Source organism: Micropterus dolomieu, linkage group LG13, assembly GCF_021292245.1.
Source record: "Micropterus dolomieu isolate WLL.071019.BEF.003 ecotype Adirondacks linkage group LG13, ASM2129224v1, whole genome shotgun sequence".
In the NCBI taxonomy this organism is placed as follows: domain Eukaryota; kingdom Metazoa; phylum Chordata; class Actinopteri; order Centrarchiformes; family Centrarchidae; genus Micropterus; species Micropterus dolomieu.
This window is the reverse complement of record NC_060162.1, coordinates 17,777,471-17,800,264: the sequence shown is the minus strand read 5'-3', so window position 1 is coordinate 17,800,264 and position 22,794 is coordinate 17,777,471. Positions and strand designations below refer to the sequence as shown.

General features: G+C 38.7%; 1 protein-coding gene across 1 annotated transcript in view; it reads left to right on the top strand.

The window, feature by feature from the left end:
* The window catches only part of LOC123982234 (transmembrane protein 132C-like), a 217,197-nt gene that overhangs the window by 156,515 nt on the left and 37,888 nt on the right, over window positions 1–22,794 (top strand). The window contains exon 5 of the mRNA XM_046067658.1: window positions 15,839–16,028. Within this exon, the coding sequence (XP_045923614.1) occupies window positions 15,839–16,028 (190 nt within the window). The remainder of the gene's footprint in view (window positions 1–15,838; window positions 16,029–22,794) is intronic.

Below are 22,794 nucleotides of genomic sequence, written 5' to 3'. Positions count from 1 at the left end.
GTGGCCATGGTGGTGAAGCTCATAATTTATTAGCCTGCTTACTATAGTGGTGCACTAAAGTAGACTGAATCATCAGCGCAGGTCTGGGCTTAACTGAGCACATTTTCTATCTCTATTTAATGAAATTAGATTTAAAAATGACTATTAATGAGAACAGGCTTTGTGGTAATGTTGTTTACAATCTACAGTAGCCAGGATATTTTAAGTTCCATGTTCTGTCATTTGTTATTCCATTACTCTTCCTGATGTTTTAGATTTTTGTGGTGGTATCGTTTCAGTGTCGGTATCCAGATATTTAAGCAGGTATGAAGTCAAAATTTTGGTATAGTGACAACACTAGCTCTAATACAATGAGGTTAATATTAGAATTCACACTAAATTGAAAAAATAAACCAATAATATTATTTATAGGCCAAATGTGCATTTTTTTATCATTAAGGGTAAATACAATTTTCTTTAGAATTCAGAGTTTGTGTGTGTGTGTTTCATGTTTTTATATCCCGGAGGGGATCAGGGCCGGCCTGTGGCATAGGCAACATAGGCGATTACCTAAGGCAAGGTTTTCGTGCGAATCGACTCAGCCTAGCTGCTGCGACACCAGCGTACGTGCATGGCTAAATTAGTTATGAATTTTAATAAATTTATGAGAATTAATACCCAATTATGAATTTTAATATTCATAAAATCAAAAATTATTCCTCGTTTCAGGGCACCACCGGAGTTGTTATAATCCTAGAGTCTCCGGACCTCTAGGTAGCTTTTAATAATTATACAATTATTACCAGTGATCAGTTAGTTTAATAATTGCTAAATTATTTTAAATCAATCAGTCAGTCTCATATCTAAAGGGTCAATTCTCTTGGCAGGGACGTAGAAATAGGCAACACACACAGTTCTTGATTATATTACAGTGAATTTATTCTCTAACTAACGCGATATAAAAGGGTGGTTAAATACAGGGAAAATAATGGCTGAACAATGAAAGTAAGCTATGAGTTTAGGAGTTAAAAGGAAATGTTAACATTACGGTACATCTCTGAACACAGAATGTTGTTTGGTCTTACGGCTTGTCGGCCTGCTTTGGCTTGGTGCACGGGTCCCACGCTAGCTGCCCGATCCTGGCTTTTTGCTAGGGATTCTCCGGGGTTCTCCGTGTCTGACTGAAGAAAACGCCGTCCTCCGTCTGGCAATTTGGCTGTTTTCAGGTTTCCTTCGTTGCCGCTGGCGAGACCACGTGGCTTGGTTTAACCTCGGTGAAGTTGGCTCGACAAAAAAGCTTAAAATGGAACTTGGTCGTTCCTGAATTAGTCCAGTGTAACTTAACGGACTGAAAACTTTAACAAAACAAAAGAAAGAAAGAAAATAAAACAAACTGAGGGGCAGATCGATGTCACGGCATTTCGCGTGTGTAGCTTCAAGCGAACAAAGGCCTGTTGCACTGGCCGACGCTTAGGCGTTGCCTGGAGAGGCACGCTGGACGCGTGCCGAAGCGTCCAGAGAGCAGAGCGGAAGACCAGGGCACGAGGGGAATAGAAGAGGTCGCGTGTCGCTCTTTTGTTGCCTGGGGCATGGTTCCCCAAAGGGCGTTTCAGGTTTCCCGAGGGACTGCCTTTCTAAACTTAATGTCTAAAAGAAAAGAAATCTATTTGCGCGTATTATAATCAAATATTTTCCACAATCAAACCTCAATGGTAAAACGGTTATACTGTTCTAAGTTAAGCATTTGGTAACAGGAAACAATTGTCACATTATTGGTCAGGATATTTATACAGTCAAGGCATTTCCAACGATGGTATGTAATACTTATTTCGTCCACTTGGGGGAGCTCAGGTTACATGGGGAAAGCTTAGATTAATCCAAGACCATCTCTCCTTAGGAACTGGGGAAATTAGTTATTCAGCCTTAAATTCAAGCTGGCGATTAAGAGTATAGTATGACATTTCTTTATCATCATTTCTAGTTTTACGATCAACTGCCCAGGCATAGCACTTAAAGAAAGCAACTTTTCCACCCCCCCTTCCGTTGGGGTCTCGTCAGCAGTCTGTTGAAGTTGATCTTTACGCCCCCTGCTCCTCTCTGGGAGAGGAAAAGAGGGATTTGGAGTAGCTCCAAATTTATTTAATAAAATGCACAAATCCACACCGTTGTCCCACTACATGCACCTTGCGCTGTGAGTCCAGCAAGTTGTGACGAGTTGTGTTGTTGTGTAGAGTTTTTTCCAGTGTGAGTGTTTTACAATTGGCTTCAGTTTCACGTGCAACATGCAGTCTGTGCACTGTTTAAACGGTCTAAAGGGGATAATTCCAGAAGAGCAATAAGTAGCCTAATGCACAGCAGAGTATAGGACAGGTACACTTAACAAATATTATAAATTCTTAAATAATGACGTCAGTCTCATAATATTAGGATGAACACAGATATTTGGGAGAGATTCTGAATGTGCAGAAAGTTTTGAACGTGAGCATAAAACCTGCTGAAACACAGGAGCTATAAAAGTACAGGAATGTATAATTTAAATTAAAATGAACTTATTTGAGGTGAAAAGGTTCCATATGCACATCTCCAAACAAAAGACACAAAAGAGGAGGGAAGATTGAATCATGCCTGCATGTGTGTTGACTCAGCAGGGATTTTATCAAATTAGAGAAGTTGATCTACAGGGAACAAACAGGCTATTTAAAAGCAATCGCTCCAGAATGCCTGAAAGCCTTACTGCATTATATTCAATAAAATTTTGAATTGTCACCAGCTGCCTAAATTTTGTGTTTCCCAAATGATAACTTTTCCACTATAAATTGAGGCAGAAGGGCAGAAATTGGTGCAGAAATTTTCACCAGAATGTAAGTCTTCAATGCTTAAATTATTTACCCCCAGAGCCTCCTCTTCATGACTGTCCCCTCCACCATTAAAACTAAACAAATGCTCTTGAATTTCAAGAAATCAACCCCATAATGCAAGAAAATAGTCTCAGGGTTGACACAGTTTATGGAGGGACACATATAGGTTTGGTTTCCAAATTAAGGCTATAATGTGGAGGTTGACAAGTATGCTGATCACACTTATTCATTATTGAACATGATAACTGACTTGGCTGTTCATCTATACATGCTAAAATTGTGAGTTTGGCTGCTGAACGTTTAAAACAATTCCTGTGGGTAGAGGAATGATGACTCCAACCGCTGGGTGGACTTTTAGGGTTGTGCGTGGTGGTGGGGGCACCAATTTAAAATCTCGCCTAGGGCTCTACCGGTGGGGACTTGTGTAACCATGGGGACAAAATTGAGTTCTCCACAGGTAAACTGGTTTTTGAGGGTTAAGGCATGGTTTTAGGGTTGATGTCACAGTTAGGTTACGGTTAAGAGTAGGTTAAGGGTTAAGGTTAGGCATGTAGTTGTGATGGTTAAGGTTAGGGTAAGGGACCAGGGAATACATTATGTCAATGAGATGTCCCCACAGGGACAGAAAAACAAACATATGTGTTGACGTGTGTGTATTTGGGTGACAAGTGGAGACAAATCATAAGACTACCCTAGGAAGTGTTGTGTTTAACACCAGATGGAGAGAAATGTAAAGCAATATAGGGGCTTGTGTGCTTCTCCCTCTCTCATCAAAGTCCTCTCTCATCCTGTACGTGAGGTGGAGAGGGTTCTGTTTACCTGACAGATTAATGAGGCAAGGGAGCAGAAGTAAGGGTTCAGGCCAGCAAGGGGTCATGGTGGGGTCACCATTCTTATTAACCCTGTCCAGATACACCAATCTAATAAACTGAACCAGGCAGCAGTCAGCTTGTTTGTTTGCTTAGGTTTGCATAGGGACGTGCACATGGAATACAGGTTTCTTGCCTGTTTTTCTATTCATTTCTACCTCCGAGTGTGTGTGAGAGAGAGAGATAGAGAGGGAATTTTGTGGCCAGAAATCATCCAAGTGTCACTGACAAAACTAGACTTGTTCAAGGTAACATACGTTTGTAAAGCCTGCATATAAAAGAGTGCCTTACATAGATGATGCAGGTAAAATCCTGAAAATACGAACAATACTGGTACATTTGAACAAAACCGATATCAAAACCAAACTGAAGCAGAATGTGGCCCACTAGGTTAGTGATATTTTTAAACAAATGAATAGAAAGTTTATTTAACACTGTCAAATCTTCCTCTAAGGGAAATTAATGCTACTGTCATATTGAGTTATTCTGTCAGAAATTGTGTAACAATTAAAACAATGTGTAAGAAGTATAACGTTGTCCCATCAGCATCATAACATAACCCATAAATCAGTGATATACTGACACTGCCTAACTCAAATGAAAGAGACCTCATTAGAACTGGCAAAGAGGAGCTGGACAAACAGGAGGGCAGCTAAAACAATCTTAATACTACAGCAAGGGCACAATAGACACTGCACTTTGTAATGTGAACATAGCAGATCAGATCTGGAAAAAAAAAATCAATATAATTTACTGAAATCTCAAATACAAAGAACTCTTTTCAGCCACAACTCTCTTTTTATATCTTAAGATGAGTAACAGCTTTTGTATTTACTCCCAAATTCCCAGATTTTAAAAAACCATGCCGATCTTTTGCACATTTTACAGTAAACAAGGTCCTCTTGTGGTGAGAACAGCTGAGAATATGCTTATGGCAACCAAAACTGAAGGAAAAAATATCCAAATGTCCAAAAAAAAAATCCAATATTTAATGCGTGATTAAATATTTAGATGTAAATTTCTGACATTATACGGCATGTTTAGCTAAAATGCCTAATAATATCTGTGTGCCGCGAAACCTCAAAGTAAGTATACTACTACTCAACATAACTGAAATTAAGAGTTTCTTCAGAGCTCCATACCCCACAGCAATTTCATTTACATGATAGCCAGAAGGCATATTACATTACCATGTAACTAGCAATGATTTATACTCATTGTTGTCATATTGTTCTTAAATTCCACCCACATTGCACTCCATTTTGATGGTGTATGTTGAACAAAACATATATTGTCCATACACTGACAAACATGTAGTGTCTGTGACAATGCTCATGTGTTACAGAAGGCATGTGCTGGGTACCATTCACCGCATTTTGCCAGTTTCAAGACAAAAAAATTGTAATTTGGAAAACATCTACCAAATCCCTTGAGCCTGATAGACCTGTCAATAATTGCAAAAAGATTCCCCAATATACATAATTTTTAGCAATCATTTTCAAAATTGCTGACAAGCATTGACTACGACTTTAACATTGTCAAGGTCACACTTTGACACCAATGACCACAAGAGGATCTGCATCTTATTGGCATCTTAAAGTTGTTTAGTCTCTAAGGCCATACCTGTCAGAGGTCCTCTGAATTTGTTCATCTATTCACAGGGGTAAAAAACGTTTTTCTAGCTATTTAAATGCACTGTTTGGCTTTCTCTGTGTAAATGTTACAACCAAATATATCTGCTGAAGTTTCTATGAGAGCAGAAGAAGAAAGACAAGTGAAATGTGGAGGGCAGGGGTGACGGCAAATTTCCTCTGTTCCCACAGCGCTGTGGCACATTGAGATAGACTGACTCAAAACAAGAAAAATGGAGGGGGAATGAATGAAGCAAGGGGAGTGGTGATCCAAAAGCAAGAAGAGAGATGAAACGATATAAAACTTCAGCAAGTATGATCAAATAGATGCCTCTCAGGCTGCAATACACAAAGCCTTAAATCATGTGATTCAACAGTAGAAGGCAGCAAGAGAGAGGCATATAATAAAACGGACAACTTAATCTAATCCCTTGTCATATATGTGTATATGTGTGAGTAACAAGGAAAAGAAGTGTCATTTCTGGTGGAGAGTTTAAACTCCCAGGGGAGATTAGCCAGTCACACTGAGTTGATCTTATTGTCCAGGATAAGAGGATGAGCATCATAGCTCTCTGGGGAATTTTACAAACACTCCTACAGCTCACAAGAATCAATAAGGGGATAGAAGATGATGTTTATAGAGTGACTGATTGTGTTGTGTGCATTCGCTGTCTTAAGCGTGGCTCGTAACCACTAGCTGGTCCTTGAGAGCAGTTTAGTGGCCAGCAGTTAAAAGGTGATGATGGTGTCAGGGGTGGCTCTCAAGCAGACATTGTATGGTCTCTCAGTGCCTCAATCCTCAAGGAATTCACTCACTTGAGAAATTACATATGCAGAGAGTCAAGAAGATTTTGCTATGACTTCACTCATCTCCAAAAATTCTTTAATCTCGTACTACAGTGCAGCTGACTCAGAGGTAATAAGTAAACACTTTTAGGGTATATAGAGGCTGCATTTATTTCTGTTTTCAGAAGTTAAAGGTATTTCTTTTCTTATACAAGAAAAATGTGGTTTTCTCCTTATTCAATTTCCTCAAATGTATCTATACCTTAACAACACATTAGTGATACTATATATGCTTTTTTAATCAATGAAACATTTTGGGAACATCCCCATCTCCTACAAAATATATTCATATACTTTTATTTGCTTGGGTCTATATAGACGAACCTTACCTGCCACCTGGATTACGTTGACTGGCAACGTTTTTTGTTTTATTTTCCAATCCATGCATAGCCTGCGGTGCGCAAAGCAGAAAACTGTGTCTTTCTCTGTGTTAGACTACCTTCTTTTGCTAATCTAGCAACCTAGTGAGGCTTTAAAGTTAAATGTTAACATCAGTGTGCTAACATGCTCACAATGACAATCCCATCTTTGTTTAGTGTGTTTGCAAGCTAACATTTGCTAATTAGTACACAAAGTACAAGAACAGCTGAGTCTGATGGGCAAGTCATTAGTATTGTAGGTATTTATTTGGTCATAAACCAAATGAAGAAACTTAAATTTGACCTGATGATGACAGTAGAGGAAGTTATAGGATCAACAAAGTTATCATATCCTGATGGGATAAATATCTGTACCAATTTTTTTTTTGCCAATCCATCAAGTAGATTTCAAATATATTTTACAGAACAAGTGAAAATTTTGACCTGCTGGTGGCAATAGAGAAAAAGTTAGGGGATCGCCAGAGTCAGATGCATCCCCTGGGCATCGCGAATATAGTGTACAAAATTTCATAGCAAACCATCCAACTGTTGTTGAGGTATTTCAGTCTGGACGAGAGTGATGGACAGACCACCCGTTCAACAGACAAAATAGCACTGACAAGTTGCCAGGAGCATTCTATTGATGATATTGTAGAGAAAACAGATGAAATGAGTTGACAGTGAACTTCTTGCAGATACGTTCAGTGTTAACATTTTACGTTGGCTGTGAACAGGTCCATTCAATACAAAGTACATTGTTTTGCTAAAAAATAGAATGTGGACTGCATTTATGTTTAGTTGCATATGAACAGAATATTTATGAGACAGGATTGTCCATGGAAATGCATCAGTTTTGATGGGTGCATACATTTTGAGGAGACATTTGAAACACTCCCTTGACATGTTGTGTTTTTTCTTCCTGAGAGAAATTTACATACATTTTTAGGCACTCTGTTGCTGTGTGATAAGCAGTGTATTTCTGTGTTCAATAGTATGTTGAAGAAAAAAAACCACCACTTTTTTCATACTTCTTTTCAGAAAAATGTACCTGCTCACTTTCTGCTTTGCTATCATCTTTGTGCTCACGATCTGACTTAGATTCAACTCTTACAAAATGAGCTCACCATAGAGTTTTTACACCATGTTAACATCTCCAATTTTTCGGGAGATGTCTGTGTTTTCTCTGCTGCTGATTGGCTTTTGCTACGATGCGGTGCAGAGTGGCGACATTGCCTTTCGATTGGTTGATGTGTGGAGCCACATCTGTTTCATGCAGGAAGCCCGAATCCTCTCATTTCACACACGGTTTGAGAGGAATATGGGGAAAATATGGCACAGAGAAAGAAAGAAAATGTACCAGTAAGCAGTTGAGAGAGGGAAGATGCAGCGACAACTGAAAAAAAACAGAGGGTTATTTCAGAAAATATTGAAGAAGAGACAGACCAAAAAGGCAATTTAGGAGAAGAACTGCAATATTTCTCTTTCAGTTTTTCCACCCTCCGCCACACCACCCCTTTTGCACTCTACAGGTCTACTGTGAAACCAAACTAATTTGTACTGACAGGGACAGGGGCTGACATAGAGGCTTCGATGGATCCTGTGGGAAATCTCCAGCGTACATAAATTGCTTATTTTACATTTCATCTGCCTCTTGACATGGTTTCATTTTATGATCTCTTTCATTATCTGTCTGTCATATGTCAATGTTTATCGCTCCACAAACACATCCATTCCACACAGATGAAACAGGCATGACTGGATGGAAAGCCACCAGTCAGGTTAGGATGATACTGCGAGTGTTTTATGAGCGCTGTACATTTATTAGTAACAACTGTGACGTGGCTCACTGAAGTGTCTTTGGGGAAGGATTTTGGCGCTTCAGTCATTTCACGATGAATAAGTCATGATTACTCACACATAATTTCAAGCTATTTTTTGCGCTTTTTGTTTTATTCTGTGGCATTTTTTATTTTATCACGTCTGTTTCTTTCTGTCACCCTTTCCGGCTCATCAGCCCTCCCAAGCCCCACAGGGCCTCCAACGCCCCAGCTGTAACAACCCTCTCCATCTTATCATGTTCAGTTGCATCTCAGGTCTGCTGTTCACCAGTGCAGTAGAGGAGGATTGTGTGAGGCGAGATCTGCAAGTTTCAATAGGATGTCATTAGCATCATCGAGTAAAAGAGACAGATATTAGACCTGAGATTGTGAAACTCATTAGAGAGGAGCCTAGACTCCCTTGGGATGCGTGCGCACGCACACACACACACACAGACATACACAACATAGGGTTTCTGCTACACCAGATCATAATTTATTAACCATAATATTCTAATGACCCCCAACTACACCAGGCTAAATGACCTCATTACACACACACACTGGGGTCAGAGGTCTCCACTAGTAATGTGTAGTGACCTTTAAATCTACACTGTAGTAAGCAGCAGATGGAGCTCCTGATGACACCAGGTCTCATTCACTGGAGATATTTTCTGATTAGTACAGAAAACACTCAGCCACACAGCTGAAAAGTAAGTGAACTAAAAAGAATCAAAACAGCTGCAAGAGCAAATCATGCGTGTAACCACATACAGGGCACTCGGAAAGCAAGAAAGAACAGTATTTCCATCTTAACCCAAACATCTTCTCCACACAAGGAGAATTCTATTAAAGGAATAGTTCACCATATTTCAGGAGAATGCTCATTCACTTTCGTGCAGAGGCTAATATAAGATCAATGCCACTGTCATATGGAAGAATAGCTGAGAGTCAATTTAGCATAAAGACTGGGCGCAGGGGGAAACAGTTATCCTGGCCAAGGTTCAAAAATACAAAGTCCAAGAAATTATCTTTAAAGGTTGCTAATGAAGTAGTTATAATGTATTTGCTTAATCCAAACAGAAACAGAAGTGAAAATACAACAAGCTGTGGTGTTGAGGTTTCACGCTGGAACAGTTTCTCGCCTGGTGCAGTGACTTCTTGGAGTTCTTTTTGTCACCGTAAGATTGCTTGGCAACCAGCGAAGACTCAAAGACAAAACTTTAGAAGCAAGGCTGTAAAATGACCATCCCTCAATGGGAACGCTTATTCAGTTCATTAACACAGAAAATAGCATTTGACCCTACAACAAAGTTGTTGCATACCACAAAGTCTTGAAGACAGGGGCTCAGGACCTAACATTCCCCCAAATTCCCTAGAATCATTCCAGATTAAGATCTACTAATTGAAGCATTGTTACTAAATAAAGTGAGTGACTCAAAGCGTGCAGAACCTCTAGTTCCTTCTCCATATTTAGTCCCTCAAATAATTGCTAATAAAGTTTTAATGCTTTTCTTTAGACAATTTGGCTACACAGGAGAGATCAAATCAGGAGATGGATCTTTATGTGAAGACAGATGGCCAGCAGTAGTTGCTCATCTCTCCCAATGTCACACTACTTTGTTGCTTTCTGTTATCCATACAATTTCTCCATCTGTTTATATTTTCCTGTTGCTATCAGGTCTGCACTAAAAAGTAGTGCTGCTGAAGCAGTTAAGTTGTTTCTGTTTTACACCACTGTAAATTGAATATCTGTGGGTATTTGGCTGTTTGGACAAAACAATCATTTTGAAGACATCACCTCAGTCTCTAGGAAACTGATGAGCATTGTTCGCTATTTTCCGATATTTTATAGACAAAACAAGTAATCAAAATAAAATAAAAAAAGTCTAACTTATAAGGACGAAACTTGTTATTTTCTGACTTAAAACCACCTTGCTGTGAAGTCATCATTCAGAAACAAGAAATAAATCTAGTGGAAAAGATCAAGATTGCTAAAAGCTGACCTTAACGAGAAGATGTAACATTTTTTTAAATGTCCCCAGTCATGGCATGTTGGCCAGGAAATACTTTTATGTGCCTTTACATCTTTCTTGGAATGCACTGTCTCGCAGATGCCCTCTTTTCTCGTTCGTCTGACCTACAGTCAACACACACGTGCAAAATTGTGTGTGCAGGCTCACAAACACAAACATCCTATCCACAGCACATCAAACAAACAAATTGTCATTGGCAGGGAACTCCACCACAGAAATCTGACAACACAAAAAGCGCAGTCATGGCCAACCTTGGCCACCGAGTATATTTACAGCATGTCCTCTAACTGGCTGAGCAAATAAGTTGGACTTGTTGGCCATGAAGTAAAGCCCATTGCCTTCTGGCTTCCATAATGGAGAAAAATATTTCCACTTTTACCTGAATGGAGCTGTTTGAGGTGTTAATCTGTCCATACAAAAACATACTGTACAGACACACAAACTGTCTCTCCTTCTATTGTTGGACTCGCTGTCAATTCACTGTGTTGAAATAGATTCAGGCCTTTGATGTATCATTGTTGTCAGTGCTAACCAAATCACTGCTGTGCATGAAAGGAACCCCCTCGGGTCTCCAAAAGAGACAGCAGACCTTTCTTTCCCTACCTCTCTCAGAGCCAGATATCCACAGAGGTGTTAAGAGTGAAAAGAGGAAAACATGGCTGCATGTTTAACAGGGCTTTTGTGTACCTTAGCTCCACTTTTATTTTCCTGTTTTCGAACAAAAGGAATTTCATTCTTGTCATTTCTTTTGGCTGTTATGCCACTTCTCTCGGCTCAGAGCCCCTTTGTTACTACAAGGGTATGTTTGAAATCTATCTTACAGAATTGAAAGTGCGTGCGTGTTTTCCTCTGAGTGGATTATTTTACCTTGTTCTGTTTGTGCTTTCACTCCCAACAATAGGACTGACAAATGGAGATACCTCAAAAGCCTCCTCAAAATGACATGACAGATTTTCCACCTCATTTTAACACAGCAAACTACATTACCGGGGCATTGTCACTGTTTGCTTTTGTAGTGGCACAGTCAGCTGTGATCACAGTAGACATTTAGCTTTTATTGTAGCCCTTTTAAATCTGTGTTTTGTCTCTGTCTCTGCATCCACCTCTTGCTCTCATCCCTCGTCCATGAGTCAGGGCAGGAGATGTGTTAGTTGCCTGGGAGTGTATTGAATTGTATGGTAATCGCGCTGAGAAAAGGGCACATGGTGTGGTTATGAGTCTAATGAGACATGGAGGAAGCAGGCTGACCTCTCCAACCGGTGGGCTGCAGACATTCATCATCCCAAACACACGCTGGTTGAAGGGGTGAGGGAGAGAAAGAGTGAACTGCCCTCTGTTGGGAGCAACATAACACTGCAGGTGGGCCAGAGGATTGAGTTAAAAAAGGGGGGAGAAAAAGAAAAAACAAGCTAAGACACAAAATAATAACGACAGCACAGGAAATGACAAATTGAATAGGGAGCGTAGGGGAGATGTATTGTAGTGTTCAGCACTAAGGCCCTGATTGTTTGCAGCCTCATTGTAAAAGCACGACTGCTGCAGATAATTGATTTGGCTGTAATTGTACACCATAAGCGTAAACCACATAATCATGGCAGTCAATACCCCTGAGCCCAGCATGTTGTCAGGCATTAGAGGATACCCCACTGAGGTTCTGTAGCACTACGAAATTCTGTCTGAGAAAGAAATTGAAAAGGAGAAGAGAGTGATAGATAGACTTGAGTGATGGATGGACTTGAGTCCCAGCGAGTGACTGGTACTCACAATCTACCAGCCGTAGACCTAAAAGTAGGGATTTTCAACAAATCAGTTAATATAGGGAACCATATAAAACTATGTACGGCGTAGGTTGTGTGAGATGTTAGCTCTCAGCAGTTCCTCCGTTTTGCTTTTGATGCTAAACTTTGATGAAAAGGAAATGGATTTCAAAGAGCAAAAATTAGCCTACAAATTTCTAAACGGCAACCGACATGAAAGCATGGTTAAAAAAAGTGCAAACATAGTGTTTTCTAATGTAACAGTTATTTCGGGAGGGTTTCCTGGTTATGTCCTTACGACTAATTTTGCAGAATATTTGGCAATGCTTTTGATTTTCAATATTTTTATTAATCCCTGTGCAGTTTTTGGACTTGAATATTTCTCCACTACAAACCAAGGTAAATATAGAACTGTTAGCATTTTTAAACTAACTAACATAAACTAACAAAAATGTAAAGTGGGGACAGTTGGGACAGGGGAAGATGGGACAGAGAGGGAGGGTAATGAGAGTGTGTTACAAACGTTCATTCCCATCTTTTGCAGAAAGATAGATGTTTTTATTGCATATTGAAAAATGTTGCCCAATAAATATTAAAATGATAAGACTGGCATTGTTCTATGGTTTTATTACAAGTAAAGTTGGGGTATGTGATTTTAATCCAATACACTTTTTGTCAAATTCAGCGAATATCTCCTTACTTTCTGTTAGCTGCCTGTATTGTGTGCTGAAAAAAATCTTCGATGACCAAGAGCCGCAACATTCCCTGCTTGAATCCTACTGGGGACCTTTGTTTCAGATTTTGCTTCCTAATTAGTTGGTTCTCTACTTAGACTGTCTGAATAAAGGCATAAAATGACCCTCAAAGATAATAATTTTAGAAGTTCCCATTAAAAGACCAAAAACAGTGAGGATGTATCCGAATACTTAACAATTTCCAGATTCTGCCTCTGGTGCACAGCCCCACCCCTATTTTTTACAACTGGAGATTTAAAAACTGGTCGCAAATATATAGTTTAAACAGGAGTACATATTGCATTTGTTGGGAACTATTCAGCTATAAAAATAAAACGGATTTGCTGCTCTCAGTACTGAGTACATTGACTGAAAATAAACTACACTGACAACAAACATGTGAGGGATTTATGTGGTTATTTTAAACTATTTTAGACAATAATGGAGCTCTATAGCAGAGAAGATTAGCTACGTGTAGTAGTAAACTACAAAGTAGTGTTTTGCTTGTGCTTTATGTAAAAACTGGGAGAGGAATTATTGTGAACAGTATCACAGGCTAAAGAACCACCAAAAAGTGTGCTCTACAATACCTGTAGTATACCTGTATAATTTCTCTGTGTTCAAACAGAACTGAGTCACAACAGAGCTCACTGTGCGGACAAATTCACTCTGATATTCATCAACGATCACCTCAAACCAAAGTGTTATTTACATTACATTTACATTTACTCATTTGGCAGACGCTTTTATCCAAAGCTTACATTTGAGAAACAACCTACAAGCATCAACAAAGCAACAAAGCAATACAGCACGAGATCTACAACTGCCAATACATACTAGTAAGAGCAGCAATAAATACAAGTAAGAGCTGGAAACATATTAAAGCAACTACCATAAACTTTACTTTTATTTTTATTTTGGCCCCTGTGGACAAAAGTGTTTCCATCACCTTGTGTTGTAAAGATACTGGATTGGTTTTAGAAGCAAGTAAAAGAAAGACGTAACTTAATTTTCTTTTTAAACACAACAACTATTGCAGGATGCATAGTATCCATTGTTTTAGTACCGTTAACACCTAGGTCACATGTAAGCCTACAACTAAACGATTCAGTAATAGTAATTTGGTTAAAAAAGCTAAAAAATAAAAATAAAAAAGCTAAAGTTTTAGATTTGTTTTTAGTAAGTTCCCCAGCCATGACCACAAAATATAATGTCAAAAATAAATTTTTCTGAAGAAAAATGTCCTCCTGCTTCCTTTTAACTGGCTACTCAAGTACTACTCAAAATTCTGTCTGGGAAAATGTAAAAATGGGCTTTTCAAGTCTATGCGCTGTAAATTCAACCCAGTGCCATTTAGAATAACTATATAAAAAATTGCCAGTCTTCTCGCTGATTGTCTCGTTTGCTTATGCAGTTCATATAGGTTTTAAATTGAGACCATTTCATAACCAGTTAAAAACTCCTTGTAGTTGCTTTAAGTTTAATTTAGAACATTATCCACTGAAACAGAAAAGCTTTTTCGCCTGACCCAGAATTGCTATTCAAGCTGTTTTCATCCACACTGATTTTCAGCATCCAAAACTGTTCTCCCTTATACTTTTCTACCAGAGTGGATCCTTAAAGCTGCACTTTGAAGTGAGGCTAGCGTCTGAAGTACGAACACATAAGGGGGGAGGGGGGAGTTTTAAATACAGATTGGGCCAAAATATGTTCAAGGAAAACCTTGGATCTTACCCCCAACAACCCCCTCCTCATGCTCAATTTGGTCTCTCTCCAGCCTTGTTTTAATTGTGTGACAACCAAACAACAAACATTCTGCTCAGGACAGAAGTATAAAGAGTATGGTATACATTAAATATAACTTTATATGAAAGCCTAAGACACATCTATTGACTCTTTGAATTGCCTTTAACTTTTTGTTTTTACTGTCATCTGAAGAAGTAGTGTTGTGAGCCACTTCTAGATCCCCAAGTGTGAATTGTATTTTTCAAGACAGCATGTATATCTGTGCGTGGGTTGCTGGAAAAGGTGTTACATCGAGTTTTAACTGTGACAAAGAACACCTGAGGGAGAGGCAGCAGCTTGATCAAACCTACTGCTCAGCAAATCAAATAAGTTTGGGAGGATTTTATTTTGCATTCATTGTTTTTTCTGCTTTGTTTGCATCTCCATCAGCTGAGAGAAAATTATTTGCTTGGCCCTGGCAATCTCTGCAAGAGAAGCTCCATATTGCAAGAGGAAAAATAAATTGCCTTTTTTTTGCCAACATCATGGCTGTGTGTGGATGTGAGAATGAATTTCAATAGTGCCGCGATTAGTTTCATATCAGATTGTGAGATGAGAACTACATTGCTTATATTCTAGGGAAAATAGCATATCCCTATGCAACATCTGCATAAAATACAGCAGAACCATCCTCTACTTATAAGATATTTGTTAGACGGTTTTTTACCTGATTAAAATGTACAATTAATTCTAAGTTGCTGTTTTTCACTCCTTTTTTCCCCAGCACTAAACACTCCTGTTAATGGATGATAAAGACCAATTTCCCTTCTGCTCTCCCCCTCCCCCCACCACCACCTTCTTTAACCCAATTTCTCTTGTCTGTATCTGCTCTATTTTTTACTTGTCCTCTTTCCACCTTCTTTTTCCACTTTTCACTCACTTTCTCATTTTATCTCCTCATTTATAGTCTCACTGTCTTTATCTTCTTCGCTTTTGCACTTTCTTGTATTGTTCATATAATTCCATGCTCTTGTTTTGCCTTCCTTTACCTCATCTATTTTCCGGCTACTTTCTCAACCCTTTTGACTCCCAGCTTATTTCTGTCTTCTCTTGTGCCTTTCTGATCTCTTCTGCCAGCCACCTATCTGTCTTTGCCTCTTCTTTCCTCCCATTTCTTTTATCTAAATTCACTCATGACACACATCTTTTCCCTCTTTCCCCTTGCAGAGTGGAGGCAGCAGGCTACCAGCGAGTGTTGCAGGTAGACCTGGAAGTGAACGGGCTGATGGTGACTCAGGGAGGAAGGGAAGTGATGTGGCAGGTTGAGTATCCACTCACCCGCACCTTGACCAGTGAGGTGCCGACCCTCATACGCCTGGCACCACAGGACCTGGGTGGCATCGTGCCACTAGCCATGGTGAGGTGGGGGGGGACACTTTAGTGTGTTGAAATCACTCATTGTGACACTGTAAAGTCTGTATCAATACGGGTTAGGCAGCATTAAAACATAAGCAGGCAGAATACTTGTCTCCGATTGGCTGGTTTTTGTGTCTTATTTTCAAAATAGTAGTCAAGTCTGGCATTGCATCCTCCTTTTGGGTGTACCAGAGACCTATCAGAAATGGACAAATGGAAAACGTACTCAAACCACACAAGCATACATTTATTTTGTTTTTAAAAAGGAGATCTGATCCAAGAAGGACAGAGTGACAGTTGGACTTGGTCCGGATTAACCCCAGGAAAATTAAATTCGACCCAGAATGGAAAGAGAACACCAACCTCTCCATCTCCACCCACTCACATGTTAATCTAGTGATGATGACGACACACCCCATGCTCAAAGCAAATCTGTTTTAATGCTGAAAATGGCACTTGTTATATTGTTATATATCATAACATTAGAAAAGCAGCAATTAACTTTTGTAGTTGGTAGAGGTGGAGCACATTTATGACTGCTGTTATACAGGCTAATGATTATTTTCATTATTGATTAATTTCCTGATTATATTACCTATTAACCAATTGATTGTTTGGTTTGTATAAATTCAGAAATAGAAAAAACTCAAAATCATTACCAATAAATTTAAATTATTAAGTTGAAAAGCAGCAAATTTGAGAAATAAGATCCATGGAATATTTTTGCAGTTTTGCATGAAAATGACTTTAATATCGATTATTAGAATTGTTGCCATTTAATTTTCTGTCAGTCTACTAATTTACTAATAGACTAATTGATCTAGCACTACTTGTACATATTGCTTTGTAGTTTAACAAATAGTAATAGAAAAAGTACAATATTTCACTCTAGTTTAAAATAAAAATAAAATACTCAAATACAGTATTAATAAATAAATTTGACGTACTAGTATGAAGTACAGTACTTGAGTAAATGTAGTTCAATTCCATCACTTGACCTGCAGCAACACAGCGAGACACAACTAACACAATTAGACTCATTTGGATTGGGTCTTGGTTACTAGGAACCGAGTTGACCTGTAAAGATCTCTAAGAAAAAAAATACAGAAAGTATTTGGTGTTCCTGGTTCCTTTTGGCTGCATTCAAGCACATACTTTTTTTTGAGTTAGTCAGTGGTCCTAAATACAACTGAGCATCTTTTCCACTTGCTGAAGATGAGAACAAAGGCAGAAAGCAGATCATCGGCAGAGAAGATACCAATGTCTTCTGATGTCTTGCAGTCACAGACTTCAAGTCAAGAGCTCATTAAATGCATCAAATGCATTACTTTTTACTGAATATGACTGTGTATTAGGGATATTGTAGAAACACTAAATATATATATTACGGCCTCCTGACTGGAAACTGAATCACAAACTGGCATGGGATGTGCAAAACCCAGGACAGGAGGGCTCTGCAGTGGGTGATTAATACGGCTCAGAAGATCATTGGTACCCATCTACAGAGCAACAGTGATATCACTGAGGTGAGGAGCCCATGCAGAGCCCAAAGGATACTCAAGGACAGTGCCCACCCAGCCACAACCTGGTGACCCTGCTGCTGTCTGACAAGAGATACAGAAGTATGCGCTGTCATACCACCAGACTTCAGAACAGTTTCTTCCCTCAGGCTGTAATACTCCTTATTCATCCTCAGCACCATGTAAACTAGTTTTATTTAAATGACTTATTATTTATTCATCCATTGACTGTATATATTCTTTGTTTTTAACATTTGTTTTTGTGATTAGCATAAAGGGAACTTTTAACTTAATCTCGTTATACAAACCTGTATCGTGAAATGATAAATATGACAATATGAACAAAAAATGTTATACTGTATGCAAACATGCAAGCAGGATAATATTCTCAATGACTAAGAAACATCCTCTGCTCTTTGTTGAGAGCTTCCTAACTTTAATATCAGGGGTTGTTTTTTCTTAACAACATTGCTGTTGTGGATTGTCCCTTGTTGTGAGCCTTTGACCTCTGCATGGTACAGTAAGAAAGAAGTCCTGTCTATTCTACAGCAGGTTTGTCCAAATACTATTAATGGTAGGCAGGCTCAAGTATTTTTAACATAAAGTTTGCACTTTTCAGTAGTCAGTAATCTGGTTAATAGTGGTCTCAGAGTTTGCTGAAGTTAATTGAGTTTGGATTTAGACTGTCCGAACATGGATGAATTGGCAAGTGGCTTCAAATTGCTAATTGTGTTATGATAATGACTATGTAAATAGTTTTTCCAAAATGACAGAAAAAGCATTCCATATGCTGGAAAGAGATAGGAATAGTTTTAATTTTCCTCGCTGATTACGGGTTCTTAGAAATTGAATGCCCTCAAGCACTTTACAAAGGCAATTTGGTGAGGCAACAGTTCACCACTGATTTATGGTTTCTGGCCAGTAGAGTAGCCTTGAGACTTTGACTGCTAGATGAATGCATGAATTCCACAGGACAACTTGATTTAACCACCTATTTGTTGATACCAATGACAAAAACACAAGACAAAATACTGTGCAATAACAAAACTTAGGTCCAAAATAAGTTGGATAAAACCGAATTATGTATATAAAATGCGAGACCAGATCAGATTTCCTGACAGCAAAGGCTCAGTTATCTTTAGTTGATTTAAACATCTATTTAAATATTTTGTCACCAAATTCATTGCTGACACTTGTAGAGGTAAGTGTCTTGGAAATTTCTAGGGCTGCCCCCAACTAAAGATTTTCATAGTCGTTAGTTCAAGCCATTAGTTGACTAGTCGTCGCACATTTATGATTTTAATTTAATCATTTCAATATATATTTTTGGGGGGCATCAGAAAATTGAACATTGTTAGAACCGTGTCACTTCATAGAGAAATGCAAAACTGAAATAATGAGCCTTTTAAAATATACATTTTACAAGGGGCAGGAAGCATCATTGTTCACTGGTGGCTGCTTTGTACATCCATGAATACATCCATGAGCAGTCCGCACCAGAAAATGACTTCAGCATTCAGTGTGAAAAAAGGTCTGTGTTTCAACAGTACTGAAAGGACAGGGACGAATGGTGTTTGAGGTTGTTGGGGTTAACTAACTCACCAATGAAAACTTCTTCAACCAAGACTTTTCTCATCGGCTAATGGTTTAGTTGACTATTAGGGGGCAGCCCTAGAAATTTTAAAGGCTAAGTCAGGGAGTGTGTCATGCATGGCAAACAATTGCATTTGCTAAGTTGTCCCTCAGACAAACAGCTGCGATCTAGCGCTAACAAACTCATAATCACAAACAATGAAAATAGACTCATCTTTTGTGAAGGAAGGGACCTTTTTAATGGTGAATAGGATTGACCAAATGACCAAATAAATAGGTTAGGTTGAATATCAAAACATCAGTAGTAGAGGAGAGTGGTGGTTCAAAATAAAGAAATCAAGTAGAAAAACCTCTTCAGTCTGAGGATTTCTATATTCTTACTGTTGTGAAAATTAAGACCCATCATTGGAGGGTTTGTAGAAGTATACATGCAGTGCAATGTGATCTGAATTACAATGAAATGAATTGGGAGCATATGCAGAAGGACAGGAAGGGCATTTTTTCGTTGAATTTTCTTGATGTGGGTGGATTTTATAAAATATCAACATTTCAAGGCAACAAACTTCAATAAAAGTTTAGACAAAGACAATTTAGTTTTGCCTTGAGTTTTTCCAACTTAAACATTTCTTTCAACTTATTCTGAGTTAGAGTAACTTTTTACATTGTCATAAGTTTGACTTTTTACTTTTGGCCAAGTAAAAGTCATTTTACATTCGTACTTGTAAGGTTAAAGCAACTTAAAGTTGTACAACAATTAAGGCAAACCTTGAAACAGCAGCATTTTGCACATGCTGACAATTAAATAGCACTGTAAAGAAAATGGTATTTCTCTTATTGTCCTAACTGTCTGGTGGAATACAGTGAAACACCAAAAATGACATTTGCTGTGGTTGGAGATGCTCTCTGTATTTTGTCGAGCAATAATGATCATTCATGGTTGATGAGTGAATTTAAATTTTAATGGACAGAAAGTCACAGACTGCTGCTTTAAATCTACATTTTAGTACACTGTACATCTAAAAATTCAAAAGTCAACAAATACTGGATTAAACTGGATGTTAGTAGCTGACATCAATCTCCACCTTTGCAGCAGGACTTGTAGGTGGACTAGAATCATTGCTGGTAATCAACCGTGCTTTTCTGTGTACAGAATGTGTACAGACACTGTGTACAGACAGAATCTGTGTATAGACACCTCTGTTCAAAAAGACACTCATCTCTCTCTGATCGCCACTGGCCTACACTCCTACAGAGAAGCACACACATGCACTCATACAGTCTGCCAAACATGAAATACAGGAGTCACTGCTGTTTGACTTGACAGCTGCTGTAAACTGTCCATTAGTATGGCACACTGAAACCGTGACAATTGTGTTAATAGCCCTAACAAGAAAGATTGAAGGTAGAAATATCTTAAAATGTAAAAAGACAGGAGAAAAGAGATGGGAGAGAATAAGAAAGGGCATGTGGGAAGCAGGCAGCTTTAAACAGAAAAAAGTGGTGAGTGAGGTTTTGCTAGTCTGCCAAATATGTTGTTACAAGAGGATTATTTCTTAAACTCAGACATTTTGGCTCCTGCAATCACTGCATAAAAGCAAGAAAGTTCAGCACTGGATATTCATCTCACAGCATGGACAAAGCCCAACATTTCAGAATAATAACACAGTGCTATTTGTATTGTCGTCCAATCGATGAATCACAATATTGCGTCTTCTGTGGCTAGGCTGGATACTGCAGTTCAATACTGACTACACTAAAGAAAACACTTATCTTAACAAGTAATTTAGCATCCAGTTCAAACTTAAATTTTTCGGAAACTGAGAGAAAAATTCTGGGGTTGGGATGATATAATTACATTTACAAAGAACAGAAGACTGATGCTCTAATATAAGGAAATAACATTCTATGCTGGAAAATCCCATTGGTAACAAGTTGAAATATACGTTTTGAGCATTCAGTAACAGATTCAATGGCATGTCCAGATGAAGAATTTTTGTAGTATATCTTTTAGAGACTCTGTCCCCCCAGTGGTTATTTGATTCAGATTATAACATTCTCTTTGAAATATTTCAAATCAATACATTTAATAGCACAAAAACTCTCAAATTATCAAAAGTGTAAACTGAAGGAGAGAAGCTAAGAGCAAGCTGTCTGCACTTACAAAGACAACTGTTCCTGCTGTGTTCTTTTCCTATTGCTGTACCTAGAGGCCTTGTACATTACTGTGCTATAAACTCACTGAACTCAAGTTGTGAATGCAGTCTCATTGTCACAAAGACAAACGTCTGTATTTTGTTTGCACTTGCACATTTGCTTTTTACTCATTCGGATGCTAAAGGGAGATACCAGAGAGAGACAATTGTAATGTTGAACTGTCCAACCTGGCACCAACAAGGTAGACAGGAAGAGAGACGGTGAAAGTTTTTCATTGACAAGCTTGGAAGGCAGTACATGCAGCGAACGTGCCAACTGAAAGTGCGCTACTTTTACTGCATCCTCCCATGAATTTTTGATCTCTCTACTGCCGTGCTGTGCCTTACTGTTCCCTCATTAGAAGAGACAGCCAGTGTGGCCCCCATAGCTCTTTACAATACATCCCAAATGCAATCATTAGCATTTTTATTCATAGCTTCTGAAACTCACTCCATTTCAAGCTCAATAACATTAGCTTTTGTGCTCATGGTCCCATAACATTATAATAACATTATAATCAGAGCCATTAGCAAGAATCTCAACTTTTTTTTTGGTCATGGGTGAGCGCCTTTGTCTAGAATAATTACAGTTTGGCCTAATCCAGCTTTCTCCATACTAACTCCGTACCAGTGATAGACTGGGGCAATAATGACAACAGAATTAATAAGTTGTGTCCTCTGCAGGCAAAAGAAACAGATAAGTCAAAAAGAAAGCAGCCCTCATAACTGTACTTTATCGCTGCATCAGGACTGGCCAGCAATATTCAAGCCGGCTGCCATCAGTCACACTGTCACGCTGTCAGGAACTTTATTTGGAAATGTCCTGGCAGAACACTAATGGGCTATGCGGTGAGACTATCCACTAGCATGTTAAGTGTCCTTAAGGTGGCATTAGCCATCTGCATGCAGTCATAATGCCCGTTATAGCTTAACTAAGCTTGTGTATACACAGGCCTCTGATTTACTGTTATATCATTCTCTTGTGCATTTTGACAACTTTAATTTTCCCTTTCACTCTTACCTCTGGTGGATTCAGCCTCAGGCCATATAATAACAACATTGTCATACATCCGTTTGATACTTTGTTATTATAAAACTATTGATTATAGCTGCTTTAATGCGGGCCAGAAGCCAGGAAATGTCTGCTCATCTATCTTGCTTTGCATTGGGAAAATATGTCACACCATGAATGATGTAAGGTTCGTTTAATCTAAGATATCATGAAGTAAGGAACATGTCAGCATGCAACTCCTGTAATGATTTTTTTCTTTTTGGCCAAGCTGCCTTCAAGCAATTTAGAAAACCCTCTTTTGCTCTACTGCAGTTGCTCTGTGTCTGTACTAGTAGTCTTTGAATCTTCTAAGCTTGAATGTTTGTAACTGAGACCACTGTTGCAGAGAAAGAGCAACACACCCTGGATGAATAACACAGATAGTGTATGCATGTCCTCTGTACTGTAGAC